At 41.0% G+C, this 19,384-nt stretch overlaps 1 protein-coding gene across 4 annotated transcripts; it reads left to right on the forward strand.

Moving 5' to 3' along the window:
- The first annotated feature begins 1,535 nt into the window (after positions 1-1,535).
- Positions 1,536-18,913, forward strand: APOOL (apolipoprotein O like). Of its 4 annotated transcripts, none has more exons than XM_056359339.1 (9): positions 1,536-1,663; positions 8,427-8,531; positions 9,141-9,260; positions 10,812-10,866; positions 11,781-11,879; positions 13,443-13,534; positions 15,157-15,243; positions 16,917-17,073; positions 18,510-18,913. In XM_056359339.1, exons 1-9 carry the CDS (start codon positions 1,652-1,654, stop codon positions 18,605-18,607), a joined length of 825 nt encoding a protein of 274 aa, XP_056215314.1. In that variant the 5' UTR covers positions 1,536-1,651; the 3' UTR covers positions 18,608-18,913. The 4 variants fall into 4 exon arrangements, with proteins under 4 accessions (XP_056215314.1, XP_056215315.1, XP_056215313.1 ...); XM_056359338.1 differs by lacking the exon at positions 1,536-1,663 and adding an exon at positions 2,107-2,229; XM_056359340.1 differs by lacking the exon at positions 10,812-10,866.
- The last annotated feature ends 471 nt before the right edge of the window (positions 18,914-19,384 follow it).

Here is a 19,384-nt window from a genome sequence, read left to right on the forward strand (position 1 = left end):
TGTAGCAATAGGAGGTTATAAACCAAACTTTCACTAGGACTGTTTTCAATAACAAAAAAATCTATAGCGCCTTGTATAAAAATCATGGAGACTCCATGACCTGTGGGCATTTTTTGTTTACAAGCAGTATGTATATATGTATTAGAGGCAGAACTGTTATTTAACACAAAGTTATGTTGTGGATGATTCTTTCTAAAATAAATACATGTTTTCTGTCGTTATGAAAAATACGTATTTTAGAGCCATCTTGAAAAGTTTGAAGTGTCGAAGCTTCAAACACCAGTAATCTTCCATGGTTCAGCCTTGTTTTTCTAACCAGCTGTGAGATGAACTGAGGTGACGGGGACCCACCTGCCTGTGCCGGGGGAATGTCCCAGCGGACCGCAGGTTAGGAGAGTTTGCAACTTTTCTATAGCCACCACCTTGCTTAAGCGCTTTTAGGAGCAGATGCTTGACCGACGCCGTAGTGAAGCCCCTCAGCTCATGGACGCTACAGAGAGAGAAAATTAACTGCTCTAGGCGAATGCAGGTAAAACTGGGTTTCAACCCCTGGGTGATACAGTATTTCTTCAGTTTCACAACAGTCTTTTTAATTTTATACTTGTCTATATAGTCAAGAGATGACCCAATAGTTTCTATAGGCAATGAACGTTAGGTTTCTTTTCTCCCTCTTTTCAGATGAGTTCCGCGTGAATTACCGTAACCGGCTGCGTTTTTTCTATCACAGATTAACTTGGTAACTTTTTGTGTGTCTACAACGAAAATTTACGAATGGAAAACTTCACTGTGTGTTGCTCACTGGGCATATACCTCATGGTACATTGCACAGACGTGTAAGTTGTAAGTTGCACTGCAACATTAAAAAAGGAACATATTGCTCTTTTTTCAAAGATATTAACTTATTTAAGAGATAGAGTCTGTACATTATTAAAAAGAACATTTATTCTTCCTAAATTCAAAAGAAGCTTTTGGTTGGGGGGGGGGGGGGGGGGGAGGGGGATAAAATGTTGTGAACTTCAGTTGTATATTTGGACCTCAATAAACGAATTATCTGCACTTAGACGTTGTGCTGCCGTGTGCGCTCTGTAACGCCCGGGGCGCCGGGGCGGGAACGGCGCGTGCGGGGCGCGGGCACGGCGGGAGCGCGCGGGGCGGCCGAGAGCGCGGGCGCGCCCCCCCCCCCGCCCCCCCCCCGCCCAAAGCCGTTCGTCCGTGGGCAGGGCGGGCGCTGCTGAGGGGGCGGGGGGGGGGTCGTGTGTTAAAATGAGGACGTGGGGCGTTTGCTCTTTCTGGGCTGACATGGAGTCAGTCACCCGGTGTGCTGGAGGAGGTGCTGAGGCGAGAGCGTTTTCTTCTAGGAGCTAAGGGAAAAAGTAATAATAATAACGCGAGGATCAGGGAGATGGCCGTGCCCGCGCCTTCAGGCGGCAGGCGCTGGGCGGCCGCTAATGGCTCCGGCGCCGTGCGGAGCCGCGGGGGACAGCGCGCCCCGGCTCTACGGCTGAGGGGGCGGCGCCCCCGCCCGCGGGTCCCGGGGGGCGGAGGGGGAGGGGAGCCCGCCCGCAGCCCCGCCCCGCCCCGCCCGCAGCCCCGCCCCGCCCGCTCGGCCCTTCTCGCCCGCCGTAGGCGGCCGCGCGGGGCTGTCGCTAAGATGGCGGCCAAGGTGAGTGCCGCCTGGTGGGAAGGAGGGCGGTGCTGCGGCTGGGGCGGCTGCCCTGGGCCCGGCTACCCCTCACGCTCGGCCGCTGCGGGAGCCGGAGGACGCCCCGCGGGGCCTCTTGCCGCTCCGCCGCCGTGCGGCGGCTCCCGGAGCAGCGCGGCCTGCCCGCACGCTCCCCTCCCGTCAGAGCCGGGCCGAGCCCCCGCGGCCCGCCGGGCGCCCCGCCGGCTGCGGAGAGGGAAGGAGCCCCTTGTGCCGGCGGGGCTGCGGGGCCGGCGGGTCAGAGGCAGGGCTGGCCGCGCCGGTGCGTACGGCCCAGGCCCGGGGCTGCGCCGCCCAGGCCTCGCCGGGCCCGGGCGCAGCGGGGGTGCGCTGGGCCGGCAGGCGGCGGCGGCGGGCGGGCCCGGCGGGCTGAGGAGCCCCGCGGTGCCGTCACCCCGCGCAGGCCGCCCCCGCAGCGGGGACGTCCCCTCAGCCCGGCCCCGGGCGGTCGGATGAAGGAGCGGTGGGAAAGTCAGAGGTCTCGGTGTTGCCTTCTCCCTTACAGAACTGGAGGTAGAGAGAGCAGGGTAAGGCGATGGTTAAATTGTACACAGGGAATAAAAAAAAAAGTATTTTTCTTACTTTTGTTCTGGTTGTTCTCCGCCTCCTTACAGCCTCTGAAACTGCTGCCCCTTACTCGAGATGGAACACCAAGGTACTGGTTTGGTGGTAGCATTGTGGAGTGGCGTTACACATCGCTAAAACGAGGATGTTAAAATCATGCCCTTACAAACTAACAGGGTCACAAGTATCTGCAATATCTAATTCTCGAGACCATACAGTGTCTTTAAACAGGAGGAAAAGGTGTCTGTAAAAAGCTAGGCTTTTATCTCAGATATTTAGACAAATTTTCCAGTTTCCATAGTCATAGTGCTGAGTAGGTTGCTCTTACACGAATCTTCATACTTAGAGTTGCAAAACATTTAAAATGTGTATATATTTGCAAAGGAAAAGATGATGAGAATGAGGACAGATGGCCAGAGAATAAAAATGAAGCCTTTTTACCTCAGTTTGTTACAAGACAAGTACCAGAAAAGAGAAGCTGTATTTGGCTTTGCTGTATGGCGAAGTCATCTCGAAGTAGTACAGTTTAGTACATTAATCTGAATGATTCCATATCTTCAGACAAGTGACATAACTTTGTGTGTGTGCTCTTTATTATTTACTTTGAAAAGTTATTATAGAGTTACATTCTGAAGTTTTTACTCCCTGTGGGTTACCATCTGGCAGACAAAGGTTAAGAACAAATCTGTAGTGTCAGTAAGTTGAGTTGAAGTGGAAGGGTGCTCTGTTCCACTCGTGCAGTTTTTTGTAGTTGTCAGTCGAGCTTTGTAAATGTATATCCAAATCAAAATACTGGATTAGGCCTAGAAGCTTTTGGCAGTCATTGCGTCTCATGTAGCGCCTGTGAAAAATAAATGAAAAGCCTAGGAGGCAGTTCTTTGTTCGACCTCAAGACGTGTAAGTGGTAGGAGAAAACCTGTGCTTATTACTCTTTGAGTAAGAACTTTCTGCTGAAAATACGACATGCAGTAGCTGCTGAAATTTGCTCTTATTTTAATCCAGCTGGTAGGCTCTGGCTTTGTGATATAGAAGGCATATATATACACGCATGCATCAGATTTTTGCATATAGTCTGCTCCTTTGATTACCAGGTTTTGTTGTGAGGCTTGTTCCTACCTTCATGGCAAGTTTCCTTATTTGTGCTCCAGTTCTTGAAGCAAGTATATAGAATTTGCAGTTTTAATGGGAAACAATACTTAATGTGTTGGAGATCAACATAAATTCAATAATGGTTTTATTATGCTTTAGTTTGTATTCTGAATCTTTCAAGTTGGAAGAGAGTGAATTCTTTATAGTGACGTGGCTTTAACTTTTTTTTATAGAATCTATTTTTCATCTTTGATAAGATTCTGACACTTTGAAGTAGATAGTTTGAAATCAAAGACTTAAAACCAAAATTATCCAGGTACATTTGACAGTTTCATTATTATATTTTGATTGGTTTTACTGTAGTTGTGCTATTAAAAGGCATAGCTGTAACAGTTTTCTGTGGAGAACATATAATAAATTTCTTCAGCAAATTGCTGTTTAGTCTGCTCATAAAAAATAATACCGTCTCTGTTAGTCTGCACTGTTTAGTGCTTTGAAATAACTGGTGTGCTTTTTATGCCTGGGAAGAAAAACAGCCTACTGGTGGTACGTGCTGCAATGTGATGGCGGTGGCATTACAGGAAGTATTATAACTGTTGCCATTGACCTTTCCCCCATCAGGGCGTTAAGGCTAGTAATTTCCAGTATAATTTCTGGTGTCTGTAATCCTGGAGATGTTTAGAACTATGTTCGTACAGACTTCATCTCCAGAAGATGTCATCTGGGCTCGTGGCTTTTGTAACTGCTGGTATTTCGATCTGTCGAAAATCTGGGTGATTTTCTTTTGTTAGCTTCATAGGGTTTAGGTCAGAACGTTCATTCAGATAAACGCAGGGCTAGTAGTAAAAAGCAGAGCAGGTGTTGAATTAAAGTCTTTCAATTAAAAAAAAATATTTAAAATATTTCCTGAATCATTAAAGTGATTTTTGTTTGCATCAATCATCAGCTGACATTCTGGAGTCATTCTTCTGGTTGACCATGTAATTCCAGGACTTTTGACACCTGGAGCTTGTTGCAGATGTTTTTCTCCATACTTCTTTAGTAGTGTTTGGTATGATTGTGATCCTGCTATTTCTTAATTCTCAATAACTTTTTTCAGAAGATTTCATAGGTAAAATAACTTTTGATTTTTTAACTAAACAATGTATGATTTTCCTTCTTTAATACATAGTATGCTTTGAAGTAATTTTTATTGAAATCGTTTTTATAAGTCAATACTAGAAACAACTTAGCTAATTGAGGGCTTTTTAACATACTTAGTCATTAGGTAAAGGAAGAGGATGAAACAGCTAAATGCAGTAAAGCCTCTTTAGTGCAGTCGAGGTGATGTTCCTTTTCTTCCACCTCGGTTCTTTGTGATTTCAATGGAAAAGAGTGAAACCTTGGAATAATTATGCCACCGTAAATGTTAGATAGTACAGCTGTTCACTTAGGGTTTTAAACATTTATGCATTTGTCTTCAGGCATCCGAAATAAAGCAATTACTGACAGTCAGGAATTGGGTACTTTCATCATTCCCTTATAGCTTTCTCTTCTACATTTAGCACAATAAACTCCATTGAGAGGTTTTAAAACAGATTAATCAAATTTTAAGTGAACATTAAAACTTTTTCATGCTTTCTCACTTCTCACTTTTAAGTTTTATTTTCCTTCTCATATCTACTGAAAATTGGTGTGTTTTCGTAGCATCTTGTACTGAAATAAGCAATCTGAATTATAGGTTTTAAACAGTTTTCTTTAATAAATCTTCAAAAATACAGACTTTAGGGGTGGGAGGTGGCTGTCCCTTTGTAGACAACCTTCTGTGGCCCAGACTGGCATTTTGGTCTAAGTGGCTTTATCAGAAAGACAGTTACTGTGTTAATTGGTTCATATGTCGGTTTTTGCCACCCTCTGTCCCTCTTTTCTGTATTGGGGGTGGTTCAGTGCTGGGAGAGCTGCCCTCCCGTGCTGGGCACAGCTGAGGTAGCAGAGGTGGCCCTGTTGGGCACTGAAAGGAGGAATGGCAAGTACTCCTCAGTGTAGCAGTCATAACCAAAGTTGTACTAAGCATGTTAGATCATCCACGTTTAACCTTAAATACCATTATATGTTAAACCTTTTGTCAGCATGTGACTAACTGAACTTTTTCACAGTGCTGGTCAGCGTTCACGATCTCGGCATGGCTGTGTTTTCATACATGCTTCTGTGCTGTCCCCACCTCTGCTGACTGGGACTCCTGCCACAGTGAGTTCCTTAGGGCTGTATCCCCAGCTTTCATCTAGTGGCCATGCCTAGCAGTTCTCTGTCAGTGCCCCCCTGGCCTGCATCACTTCATCTGCAAAGGTATTTTGGACTGTCACTATGTAAATTAAGCAAGTAGTACATGCTGGTCAACATGGCTGGCTTACAGTGATGGCTTTGCCAGCTGAGACTTGCCAGCCTGGCTGTGCTGGGGTTGTGGGCTTGTTTTGATGCTTCCAGCAGATGTAGCTGCATTACAGAAATGTTATAACGTCATCCTGGCCTGAAAAGAAAAAGTGGTGGGGTTCTGTTTCTCGAAGCAAAACGAGCTCGGTCCTCCACATTTTCCTACCATTTACATATTGAAGAAAAGCATGAAATAGGTAGCCACTAGCAGGCTTTTAGGGTGGTGCAATAATTACGCTGACAAGAAAGTTTTATGCTTCAAGGAGAGGGAAGGGGCACACTGGCTGTGTTTTAAGAGTGGGCATATTATATATTAATAAAGACCGTTAGAGTAACCCTGCCTCCCCTTAGCTTCCCATGCCAAAAAAAATCGTAGCTGAAGAATAATTCTTAGCTTCATCCTACAGCTTTCAGCTCTGGTATTGTCTGCTCTCCCCTTGGTTCGTAACAGTCCTCTCCTCATTGCAGCATCCTCCTTTGTTCTCCTGTGGCTTTCTGTTGCACTGTGATTGTATGGTCTGAAAGTTTTGCTGATGATCGCACAGTTTATTTTAGAAGCGATGGTGTCGTGCTGTCTTGAGTAGTTTGATCTGCTTGTGATCGATTTCTCATGAAACTGAGCTCATTCAGGGTGGTGCTTTTGCCTGGCTTCATGTTCATTGTGGTTTTATTATTATAAATAAATGGTATGGAGTAAACCCCTCTCCTTTGACAGGGTATTTCCAATTGGAAGATGAGATAACAATGAGGATATAGTGGAGTTTTATACTAGGGATTTAAGGTATTTGTCAAAATCAAGTTGGTTTTTCCTTGCTTTCTATTTTTCTGGCACTCTACCACCACCATCATCTCTATGCAGACCCTGGGAACATTTTTCATACTTGTTTCCACATTTTTAAAGTTTCAAAAATGCTTCAGATGAAGAACAGGACAGAAAATTCTTTACTGATACAGAAGAAGCCGTAACATACCAAAGTTGCAAATGCTTCAACATGTTGTGGCAAGTTTTTTAATAGGTAGTATGCCAGTGTGCTTAGTGCCAGCTCTGACCGGAATCTGAAGACAGCAATTTAAAAAATACTCATTTGAAGCTGCATTTGAGTTTAAGCTTTGTGTAATATACAATGTTTTTTTCCAAATTAATGTTTTAAGTAGACATCAAGCTTTCATGATGTGTCCTGGTTTTGGCTGGGACAGAGTTAATTTTCTTCTCAGTAGCAGCTGCAGTGCTGTGTTTTGGGTTGGGGTGAGAACAGTGCTGGTAACACACTGATGGTTTAGTTGTTGCTGGGTGATGTTTGCACTAAGTCAAGAGTGTTTCAGCTTCTCAGGCCCTGCCAGCGAGAGGGCTGGAGGGGCACAAGACGCTGGGAGGGAGCAGAGCCAGGACAGCTGACCCCAGCAAGGTGGGGGATGTGCCATACCATGGGATGTTGTGCTGGGTGTATAAACTGGGGTTGGCCAGGGTCTGCAGATAACTGCTGGGGGACTGGCTGCGCGGCGGTCCGGGGGTGGTGAGCAGTTGTACTGTGCATCACTTGCTTTTTTTAACTTCCCTTTGGACTTCATTCATCTCCCCTTCTCTATTACTGTTATTGTTGTTGTTATTATATTTCAGGTGTTAAATTGTTCTTATATCAACCCTTGAGTTTTACCTTTTTCTCAGTTCTCCTCCCATCCCTCTGACAGGGCAGAGGGGGAGTGACTGACTAGCTCTGTGGTGCTTAGTTGCCAGCTGGGGTTAAACCATGACATGACCAAACCTGTATATCTGTAATTTACATAGTAATGTATGTGATTTGAAAGATTCAGCAGGTGATTCTTAGTTCCCATTACTGCCCCCCTTAAAGGGGGCTTATAAGAAAGATGGGGACAGACCTTTCATATGGCTGGTCACAATAGGACAAGGGGGAATGGCTCTAAGCTGACCGAGGGCAGACTTAGGGCAGATACTGGGAAGAAATTCTTCCCCGTGAGGGCGGCGCTGGCAGAGGCTGCCCAGAGCAGCTGTGGGTGCCCCATCCCTGGGGGTGCTCAGGGCCAGGCTGGACGGGGCTGGGGGCAACCTGGGCTGGTGGGAGGTGTCCCTGCCCCTGGCGGGGGTTGGGGCTCGGGGGGCTGTCAGCTCCCTCCCAGCCCAAACCAGGCTGTGATGCTCTGATTTTCATTTCCGTTAATTGTCAGCATGCAGTTACTGCAAACAGGTGATAGCTGAACCACTCTACGAATTGGAATGGAAAGGAGCTGACGTTTTGTCTGATGTCATGGAGAATTCCTGTAAATAAAACTGAGGCACTTTTTTGCTGAAACAAGTAACTCATTGACTTGGGAATACCTGTATGTTGAATAGATTGGAACTTAATATACCTTAAGGGATAACGGAAGCATCAACATGGCTTTGAACACAAAATTCTTCCTTGTATTTTAGACGTAACTGTTATCGGTGATCTCTAGCTTTTTTTTTTTACCATTGTAATTTGAGAAAAAACTTTATATAAGACAGAAGAGGTTCCGAAAAGGCATACTGTTTTAAAATGGTTTTAAAAGCGACCTCTTTAATCGCAGACTTGATGAAGCACAACACAACAGGAAAATCCAGATTTTACTGGGGTGAAATTTTATTTCTGCCTTAAGAGTCCCTTTTTTCATCTGTCTGTCCCAGGTCGCAAAACTGGCAGCTGTTTCTTCTGGTCTGCCATTTGCATGCATTACCGTATATGCAGCAACAGAAAAGGAATCAAAAAGTCAGCTGGTGAAGCCAAATCAGGTAAGAATCTTTCTGTTTGTCAGTCTTTGAAACAATACTAGAAGAACCTGCAGAATACCATCTCTTTCCATTGAATTATATTACCCAGTAAGTAAAATACATAGCTAAGTAGTACGTGATTAAAATTACCTCCTAAGTAACCAACCAATGTAGCACAAAGAAAACATGAAGTGTTTCACTAGTAAGTTATTAAAATCTTACTGCATTTTCAATATTACGTTATTTCCAGACTGAAGCCAGAAAAGGTAAAAAGGGTATAATACTGATAATAACAGTCTTTTTCTATTGTACAATTTCTAGTAATACGTGCATGCATCTTCTAGCTATTTTTGCTTGCACTTTTTCTGCATAAAAGGTAATTTTGTCATACTCAGTAATTCTACTTCTTAGAACCTATACAGTGCTTTCAATTTTAATTTCTGAAGAATTAACCTGTAGTCACACTCGTGTAAAATTTGTAAATATAGAAGAGCATAATTCAATATAGAGGTTTTGTCTGCTGTAATGGGAACACTAAGGATTTGCTGTCTTGATAAACAGTATTTGGTGTAACTAGTAATCAGTATACAAAATTATTTCCCTGCAGTACAGTTACGCTTCTCTTTCCAGCTTCCAATTTACTGTCCGCCACCTGTGAAATCGAAATACATAGAAGAACAGCCTGGTCACTTGCAGAAGCAATTTTCTTCAGTAAGACAGACAACCGGCCGCTATGTTGGATGGTGCAGGGTAAGAAGTACCTGCATCCCAAGGTTCCTACACAGTGCCTGACAGCACTAGACTAAAACATTGGAAAGCAAGCATGGAAAACTCATCCTGGAGGGTTTTTTGCAGTTTCTTGTACTAGCCTACACCTGTGATTTAAGATGCAAAAATGAACCCTTCTGTCATTTTTCTCTGCTGTGCTTATAGTGGGAGATGTGTGTTCTCCTGGTTTGCAAATCAAAAGACAGTGAGTTGAATAGGTCCCCTTCCGTCAGTACTACACTGGATCTGGGCCAGCCCTCAGTGTCAGATTCAGAAATATCTCTTGGTTAACTTCTACAGCAAGAGTTACATAGGTAAATTCTTGCAAGCAGAATTTGATAGCATTTAGGAATCTGAAATTCCAGGTGTAGTCCACAGAGAGAGCTGCTTCCAAAGGGTGGGTTAAAAGACCTGATTTAGATACTTTAGGAAAGACAAAACTGAGTGTGTCCGATGTAACTGTTAAAGCAGGCTATTACTAATTAGTTATCAAAAATACCACACAACTCTGTTAATGAATGTTCTAGGCATAGAAGGAAATGGGATACCTGTCCCCTGTCCCATGCTCTTAACTGCTAGTAAATAACAGCTCTACACTATGGCTGTGGTTAGTATGACATATTGTGCTTGTATTTTTCTGTTGTGAACAAAGTAGACCCTATTATTTGAAAAAGGCGAAGAAATTAACATGTCTTCCTGTATTTTCTCTACATTTTGATTCCACTGGTCTGGGAAGACTTTGTCTGTGACTGATAACTGAAATAATTTAGTTATCAATTTGTATCACGCTTTTCCATGCCCTGAATCAAATGTTTCCGAGATTGACTAGCAGTGACCTCTGGTGGTACAAATTCTGTGTTACTGCAAACAAATTATTTTGGTGAAATGATTCAAGATTACATTCTTTTTCATTAATCTCTTAAAGAATGTGTGTTTACTCAATGTATTTAGCAATCTGAGGAAAATGATACTAATAATAGGCTAGTGGAAGTTTTTTTTTTCTGGAGAAAGAAAAGCCTGTAATTAAATCAACCAAAATTTGAAGGGAGTAATGCAAACTAGTTGAGCACACATCTTAGACCAAATCAGTATTGCTTATCTTCAGTGAAAGTGAGCACCATTTTTACAAACTAAAAGGCAAAGTCAATTTTACTGAGTAAGTCTCTCAATGGAAGAGGAGATTGTATTTTATAATTGAATTTTCTTACATTACACAGTTGGCGTCCAGGTGTTTACTCCCCGAGAGTTTTGATTGAGATGTCAATTTTGAAAGTGATCTTACTATATTAAAGATATTTTTTTAAAAATTAAGTATGGATGGAAGAGTTAAAAATATAAATACGGTAGTCAAAAAGGAGATAGATCTCAGCATGGCCCCTGTAGAAGTTCACTGATCTGGTTTGTTTTTTTTAAAAGTTACATAATATTTCTTTGTCTCATTGTGCTGAGCCATATGTACCAACTGAGTAGTTTTGTACTGAAAACTTTTGCAAAGATTTTACATTTGGTTTGGTTTTCTTTTTTTTTTGGTAGGATGCTTTTGTCTTTGTTAAAAATGGCATAATGGATTCAATTCAATTTGGAAAAGGTAGGCAGATCGTATCTCTGAATTGAGCATTTTCTGTTGTTTCTTCTAGTGACTTAGAAAGGTGGCTGAAACAGCAAATTCTAGTTACATGGGGGGGAGGAGGGGGACCAGCTGGAAGGGGAGTGCACTGGGGTACTTCCCACAAGTGTGTGTGGGGAAACCTGGGACTGCTGTTAATTCAGTATGGAGTGTCATTTCTGTGCTCAAATGAGAGAAATGACCAACTAAATAGTACTTATTCCTCTGATTTTAGCTTTGTTCTTAAAATCCTAGTATCACAGAATCATTGAGGTTGGAATCTCTATAGATCCATAGATCTCTCTGTAGAGGCACCTCTGTAGATCGTCTAGTCTAGGTACCTGCTTAAAGCAGGGCCAAGGTAGGTTGCTGATGTGTGTCTCTGTCCAGTCAGGTCTTGGAACGTGCAGGGATGGAAAGTCCATTATAAGTGTCTCAATTATGTAACAGCTTCTTAATTCTAGCACAAGCTATAAGCATTCAAGTTCAGTATCAGAAACTATAGGTAAGTTATTTTCCTTGAAAATAGCTTATTGGGAGATTACAACATACATGTTGTCTCATTTAATGTATATTAACCCATAGTAAAATCGAAATTTAAAAATATGCTTTTGTTTACTAAAGATTAACATTTTACAAAACACATAAAAGTATCTAAGGAGAAAAATTGTTAACTTTGCTGCTGTGTTTTAATGACTGATTCTGGTTCTGTCTAACGTAGACTGGAAAATAAGGCACCTTCATTCATTAACAAAAAATCCAGTCTTGGGCTGTTTTCAGTTTTGGATATTCATAATTTTACTTCCATCTTTATTTCTTAAGTGGGAAATAAAATAAAAGGATTAATATTGAATTGCTATGCCTTTTTTTGGTGTGGTTTGTTTTTTTTTTCTAAGATGCTTATGTTTACCTGAAGAATCCACCACCAGAATTTCTTCCCAAAGTTGGTGTAATTACAATATCGGGCTTAGCTGGCATAGTCCTGGCAAGAAAAGGTAGGGGGTTTTGCTTATTTTCATTATTGGTGTGTGGAATATGTAGCATGTAGTAATTCTAATGGTTCAAAAGACTTTTCTGAACCATAGGCCAAACCCTGTGTAACTAGTATTTAAAAAAGGTCCTTCCTGATTCATTGAAGGGACAATATTAAATACTACTTTTAGAAGCTGGCTAAGACATAATAGACAGAGCAGGATTATGTAGTGATTTTTAATGGTGGAATCAACAGAAATTCCAAGTAGGGCACTTGTTTTGAGTTTGTTCATTATTGGTTTTTGGAAACAATGTCTGTATGGGGGGAAATCGGAAGGAAATTAACAGGCAAGGTTACTGAATGTAGTGAAAACAAAGGGTTTGGAGGGAAGGTACTGAAGAATGTTGGCATCTGGCTAACAGGTACAAGAGAATACACATTGGAAGGCATGGTTTCGGCAGCTTTGTAGCTAAAAGGGTGGTTTAATAGATACAGCCGCCTTCCCTTTCAAGGTAAATATTAGAGGAATAATACCTAACCTGCCAGAAAATACTGTTCAGAAATTGTTGATCTGTAATACATTAGTCTGTCTTTATCTGAATGTTTCACAAAGCAGATACGTTGATCAAAATATTAGCAGATTAGTAAAAGCATTCTTCTCGTATCCTGTTACTTTTTGGTGGATGGATTAAAACAAAGACAGACTTGAACTTACCTGTCATCAGGGCTTCTTCTCAACAAACAGGAACCTGAACCCGGCCCAGCTGTTCCCACGTTTGAACAGAGGCCCCAGTTTCCAGGCTCCTGGCTGCAGTCTGTGTCCTCAGGAAAGTACGCGTGGAGCTAGGGAATAGGAATCCTTTAGGCTGGAAAAGGCCTTTGAGTTCGGCAAGTTCAGCCATTAACCCAGCTCTGCCTGGCCCTGAACCATGGCCCTAAGCACCACATCTACATGTTTTTTAAATGTCTGCAGGGACGGTGACACCACCTGGTCCCTGGGCAGCCTGGCCACCCTTTCCAGATTTCTCCTGAGATCCCCCCTGACCCTCCCCTGGCACAGCCTGGGGCCGTTCCCTCTTGTCCTGTCGCTGGTTCCCTGGGGGAAGAGACCGACCCCCCGGCTCCAGCCCCCTCAGGCAGCCGCAGAGCGATGGGGCCCCCCCGAGCCCCGTTTCTCCAGGCTGAGCCCCCCCAGCCCCCCCAGCCGGTGCCGCAGCCCCTTCCCCAGCTCCGTGCCCGTCCCTGGACACGCTGCAGCACCTCTGTGTTCCTCTTGAAGTGAGGGCCCAAAACTGGACCACAGCAGCTCCTAAATGACAGAAGACGTTCGTTCTCATTTTTCACAATATTGGAAAAGTGAGTTTGGGATTATTTGTCATTCAAGAAACCAGTGTTAGAGTATCGGTATCTCCTGCAAATGTGACCGTACTAAACTATAATCACACCGTGTTCTCTCATCCAGTCGTTACAGGGATGTTTGATGTAAACAATGGTTAGAGGTTAAACAGTTCCATTTAATTGGTACAACTACTTAGCTTTACATTTCATTAGTGTCTAATTATTTGAAATACTTGGCTTTATACAGATTCTAGATTTAAGAAAATTGCTTATCCGTTGGGACTTACTACTTTAGGAATTTCTGTTTGTTACCCGGCTCAGTCAGTGGTATTTGCCAAGGTAAGTTTACTTGTATTTTAACATTGAATTAACAGTGAATTTAGTCATAACATTCCCATTTCACTTCAACTAAGTATCATGGGACTAGGAGTCAGAATTCACATGCATCTTCATTAAAACATATAATGCATCATAGGAGTTAGTTTCATAACTATAAAAAATTAATACAATAACTGAATTTAAAAATGCAGCCTCTCAATTTCTAATCCTCATTTTTCAAATAAATGAAGATTATTTTATCTTGCTGAAATAAAAGTAAATAAAAAGTAAAGCATTCCTGAACTTGATAAGATAAGCAATTTGAGATACTGGACAATTGCATCTCTTGTTAGAATTCCTTGTTTTCCAGTTACTGTCATCTTGCAGTTGTTGACCTGATTAGAATGTCCTACCTGTTTTATGTAGAAAAGCAGAACTATACTTAATATTTTGTGTGTAAGAATTGCTTGCACACAGTACTTTTCTACACAAAAGAATTGAAAAGCAGGATAAAGTCTGTATATCTCTTCCTGCTCTATTGGAAAGCACGTACTGCTTCATAAGAATTCTTTGTAGTTCTGTGTCAAATTTAGTATTTGTAATCTCAGAACTGTACTTCTGTGTTAAATTGCTGAGATAGGAAAATTCAGTTTAGTTAGTTGCGTTTGGTTCTTATCCATCTTTTAGTTCAATGATCAGATTTAAGTTTTGACAGAAAAATTTGTGGGACATTAGCCTGAAACCTGACTGAAGAAACTACTACTGAATCTCTGTCTTTCCATCATGATGAATCAGTTGTTACTTCATTAATTTGTGGTTTTGTTTGGTATTTTTATAGTTCCAGAGTACTTAGAAAGGTATCACAAAGACCTATACTGTGGTTAAAATCTTTGGGCAATCTTAGTTGCTAAACTGGTATGCTGTTTTATTCTTATAGGCAAATCAGTGAGGGTTAGTTTCTCAAGAGACAGTGGGATTTCTTGGCTTATTGTCGTAAGACTTAAATGTCAGGGTTGAATGATGAAGTGAACAGGAGAGCTACGCTGTACTTTATGCCCTGTCTCAGGAAGCTAAATCTTTGCTTCCAGTGTACTTGCGTTACGTGTCACCATTTGCACAGTTTTTTGTAGTTGCAGCTGGGGAGTACTCTTTCTACAGAGCATTTGTACAGGTACTCCATAGTTACTGCAGTATTACAAAATTACTGTTTGGAAATAGACTGAAGGGTTTGGCTATGTGCGGGCTTCTCTTTTAAGGCTTTTTTCCTTTTGTATTAGTGTATTCTCTTTGATCATTTCCAACATAGTGTGAGACAAGTTTGGATCCTTCAAAACTGGTGCTCCAGTCTATTGTCCTAACATTGCCAAAACACGCTTTGCTGATTGGGTTTTGATTTGGTTTTGAGTAGGTAGATGTAGCATGTGAGTACTAACTGTGGATTTCTAATACCAGTTGAAATATTATTTAGGATTTGCTTGGTGTGAGAGAAATACGCACTAGATCTCAAAAAGTAGATTATTACAATGTCTTTGCATTGGATCAAGCATGTTCACATGCAAATAAGATGCATTTCATTTGAATGGTCTGTGTATCTTAGTGTTTTTAAAGCTGCTGATCAGTTATTTTTTTTCTGAAAAAAATAGGTAACAGGGAAAAAGTTATTTTCTGCAAGCCATCAAACCTACGAAGCTGTGCGATCAATATGGGCAGAGAAGGAAGATGTCACCAAGGTAGGCTTTCTGAAGCTCTGACTGTAACTTATGAATTCAGAGGGAGAAAAAAATAAATTAGAAGGTCAAGTACTATTCTGCGATACTGTTTAAGATTACTAATTGTGTTACGTGAGGCACCAAAACCCCTTTGATATTTTTCTCATTTCAGTGTTTAATTGATGTAATGTTTGATACCACTTTCAGACCAATAGCTAGTGAGACTGAGCTTCCTGTGTAGTCCCACAGTACATGAAAGATGCATGAGAGGAATGAGCTTCTGTTAAAGCTCATTTTTGATCTTGACAAAAATACTCCATTCTGATTCAAGCTTTGGTCCTAAGCAGGCCACTGAATTAAAGATAAAGGCACACAGACTTATGGTAGGTATGACTACCTTATTCTTAAACATATCAGTGAAGGAAATTCCGCAACCCTTCCAGCTAGGCTCTTAGTTACCCTGTGATAGAAAGTGTGTGTGTGTGATTTTTTTTTTTGTTTGTTTTCCTTGTCCTGTCCTCATTGCAGTCATAGTGAATAAATGGTCAGTAAATATATAGGTCTTTATATTGACCTATTACAGATGGAAAATTTATCATGGTTTTTGACGTTATCTTCTCTGTAGTAGTATAAACTTTTCTTACACAGCAGGCTTTCTGGCTCTTGCCTAATTCTGGTTCTTCTCTGAGCTTTCTCTAGTTTCTCCTTTCTCTGTTTTTTTTTTTGGGGGGGGGTGTGTGTGTGATTTGTGGTGTGTGGTTTTTTTAAGCAAAGTGGTCAACATAAGACATAGTGCTGGCAAGGCCTCAGCTGGTTTACTAAGTAGAGGGGAATATTAACCTCCTGCAACTTACACAGGGAATTTGGGTTAGTTCGTCCCAGAATTAAACATGTTTTTTCTGCAGCCTGAGTTTTTCTCCAGTGGAAATTTGTAAACCTTTGACAAAAGCGATATGTCCCTGCATAAAATGTCAGCTTTGCACAGTGATTTTTTTTCTCTTTTTAAAGAAAATGAAAATTTCTGAATTAGAAGTAGTTTGCTTTAAATTTATGGGTTTTATTGTTATACGATCCTCACCTTTTGTTTCCACTGAAGAGCACAAACGGAATTCTGAGTTTTGTAAATGAGATTCAGTTAAATGTCATTAAACTGATAGCAAAACAAGGAATTGATGCAGTAAAGACATTTTCTATTAACTTTATATTTTACCTTGAGTGAAACCTGTCCAAAACGATGTATTATTTTTCATTACTAGAGTGTTAACATGATATATATTTCCGTCTTCTGTTAACTAAGGGTAGTAAGTGTTCTGTAAAAACTAAATGCTCTTTCAGTCTTGTTTAAGACTATAGGTTCCTTACCTGTAAATTAACAGTGGCTTCCTTGTGGATCCCTTGAGGGTCTCAGGTAAAAAGCACAGTATCAGACTTATGGCATATACTCATGACAAAGTAGATTTCCTTGTATGTGAATTTGAAGTCGTATCTCAACTGGAGTGTGCTTCCATGCATTTTATTTTTTCCAGCTGTGTCCCTTGTGTGCAGCTGAGTCTTAACATGAGTTGGTATTTCTGTATGATGTCGTATCTGAAAATAATTTCATAAAATATAAGCTTTCAGGCTTGAAGGCTTTATTTTGCAATAATGTATTAAGCATATACTCATGTGCTTTTTTATTAATGTTTGGTTCACAGCTGCAGCAAGAGTCAAAATCAGTTATGCAAGAAGATAAGAAAAAGACTGACATTTCTCCTACAAAACCTGAGTCTGCTATTAAGTCAAGATCATTTAACAGAACAGAATCGTCTCCAGTAGAGTCGTGGAGTACTAAAGATCCAGTGCCTTCAGCAGGTGAATTAAATATTTCAAGTGTAATCTCAAGGCAACTTGCAAATCCAATTACTTGACTTGATGTTGTAGTTACCCTTGCTTTAAAAGGGAGCAGACTGTCATAGCATATTATTCCAGAGAATATGCTGTACACATTATCATTTAATAGGTTCTTCCCTGCCTCAGGGAGGTGCTAATTTTCTCACTGTGGACCCTGTCCCAGTATCAGAATTCTTACATATTTGTTGTTCTCTCTCAGTAATGTTTTCTTTCATTCCATGTAGTGTGGACCGTATCCCATATGGTTAGTAATGTGACGATATCATCAAGTACTTCTATTTAATACCTAAATTATCTTTCTGCTGTCAGAATACCATAAGTGTAATTTAAGGGATTACTGCTGAATTTTTGTGAAAACAGCTAATTTGATTTACTGTTCATTGATTTGAACGGGTTCTATATTTTCAGATGTTGGTAAAAGAGGAATGTGTAACTTTTTCAGGAAAGCAAGCAGAACTTAATGGGGTTTTAAATTTTTTCCCCTTTATTTTCACTATAATATACACTCACATTTTTCTTTGCTTTGCACATGTATTTTTTCTGCTTTAGTTTGTGGAATGCTTTGATCTGGTTTTGCGTTCGCTTCAGGCCAGACTGTCTTCAGTGGTTTTATGTATATAGATAACTTCTGTCTTCGCTTGCATGGGTGGAGTTAGTTCATGACCCTAACACAGCCAAAAATGTCCATGCCCTAAAGTAATCTGTGTTGTCAGAGATGTTTATTTTCACTAGTCCAAATGGGGCAAAGCTTTCAGGGGAACATAGCATCCTTTGTTAAAGCAACTTGGTGTGGCTGGAAAAGAAGCAGACTAGTAGTAGGAGGCACAGACATAGAAAACCTGCCCTTATACTTTCTTAGATCCTCTGGAATTACAGTACCATTGAATACATTGGTCTTTGTGCATTGTCATTCAGGATGGCTGTGAGGGCTCAACGTTTTAGTAAACTTAGTTCATTGGGTTTGGAAATCATGAAGTGAATCTAGGTATGAGTGTTTGTCTTAATTCCGAATTCTTACCGTCTGGCAGCTGCCACAAGGAAGATACTGATTCAGTTGGTTTTGGCAGACAACTGTGCTCCTGAGAGCCGTAGGGGGAGAAAGCCGAGGCTTTTTTTCTGTCCCAAGCTTTCCGTTCCTTTCTGTGTGTAGGGCAAAGCTGGGTTCAGGAAGCAGTATTAGAGAGCAGGAGTAAGACCTGCTCTCCATCCACTGCTGTATGCTCATAGTTACAACATGCCTTCATTGTCCTGTATCACTTACACAGTTTTAACTAGAACACACATATTTTGATCTTTTCTAAGCATTTGGTAATACAGTAATTCTCAAAATAGGCTTTTTTCCCCCCTTAAAGCTCAAATTTATTTTTTTTAATTGAATTACTTATTATTTCTAACAGGACCAGTGAAGACGCCAAAATTTAAGCCTGATCCAAAACTTATGGACCATGGTCAGTCCAGCCCCGAAGATGTGGATATGTACAGTACTAGAAGCTAAGACAAATCTGCTTACAAATCTTTGCAAAGTGTTACAGATAAGAGGGAGGGAAGAAGGGAAGGAATAATCCTTACAATACATGCTTTGTGAGGTACAATTTAATCAGGTATTTTCTTATATCCCACTTGTATTATTGCCTTACATGATTCTGTTTAGTGAATATTTGGTTTCTCACTGCTTATAAGTAGTGAGAATTCACTTGTTGGTGTCATCAGTTAGACGCTGAGAAAAGGAGATTTGTCAGTGTCTCCTCACAATGAGGTTTCTCTGTGCCAAGTTTGTTAATAAATGTCACTTCACAAAGGATATTTGAAAATGTAAACATATCTCTATGCTTCGGCTCAGATGTTCATTGATCTGAAAGAAAAATGTGATGGATGGGGTTTGCAGAGGCTTTGTTGTTTTTCTTTCAGCTCTGGAATGAAACGCAACTTCTTGCTGGTCTGAGTACCCTTGGTGTTATATGAATAACATTACCTTTAATGCTTGTATAAACAAGTCACTTTTTTTTCATGGCAAAGTCATTTGTTGTCATTTGCCTCTTTCACAAAGGTGAATGGAAACGGCTTCTTGTTCTGTGTGCTGCTTGTGTATTTAAACATCACTATCTAAAACATCCTTTATAGACTATGCATTGAGTTTTCACATACCTCTAATACTTGAAGAACTGTATGCAAATTGCTTAATCCATGAAACCGATACTGTTTGAATTTGTATAGAATGCATTAACAATGCTTAGGAAGTTAGAAACCTGTAGTTTTGAGTTTTAAAGTGCTG

The sequence above is a fragment of the Falco biarmicus genome, chromosome 14 (assembly GCF_023638135.1).
Source record: "Falco biarmicus isolate bFalBia1 chromosome 14, bFalBia1.pri, whole genome shotgun sequence".
Taxonomy (NCBI): domain Eukaryota; kingdom Metazoa; phylum Chordata; class Aves; order Falconiformes; family Falconidae; genus Falco; species Falco biarmicus.

Coding starts and splice junctions, on each gene's coding strand:
- APOOL (XM_056359338.1), top strand. CDS start 2,155: ATGAAGGAGCGGTGGGAAAGTCAGAGGTCTCGGTGTTGCCTTCTCCCT. Junction 8,532..9,140: donor AGCTGGTGAAGCCAAATCAG/GTAAGAATCTTT, acceptor TTCTCTTTCCAG/CTTCCAATTTACTGTCCGCC. Junction 15,244..16,916: donor AGAAGGAAGATGTCACCAAG/GTAGGCTTTCTG, acceptor TTTGGTTCACAG/CTGCAGCAAGAGTCAAAATC.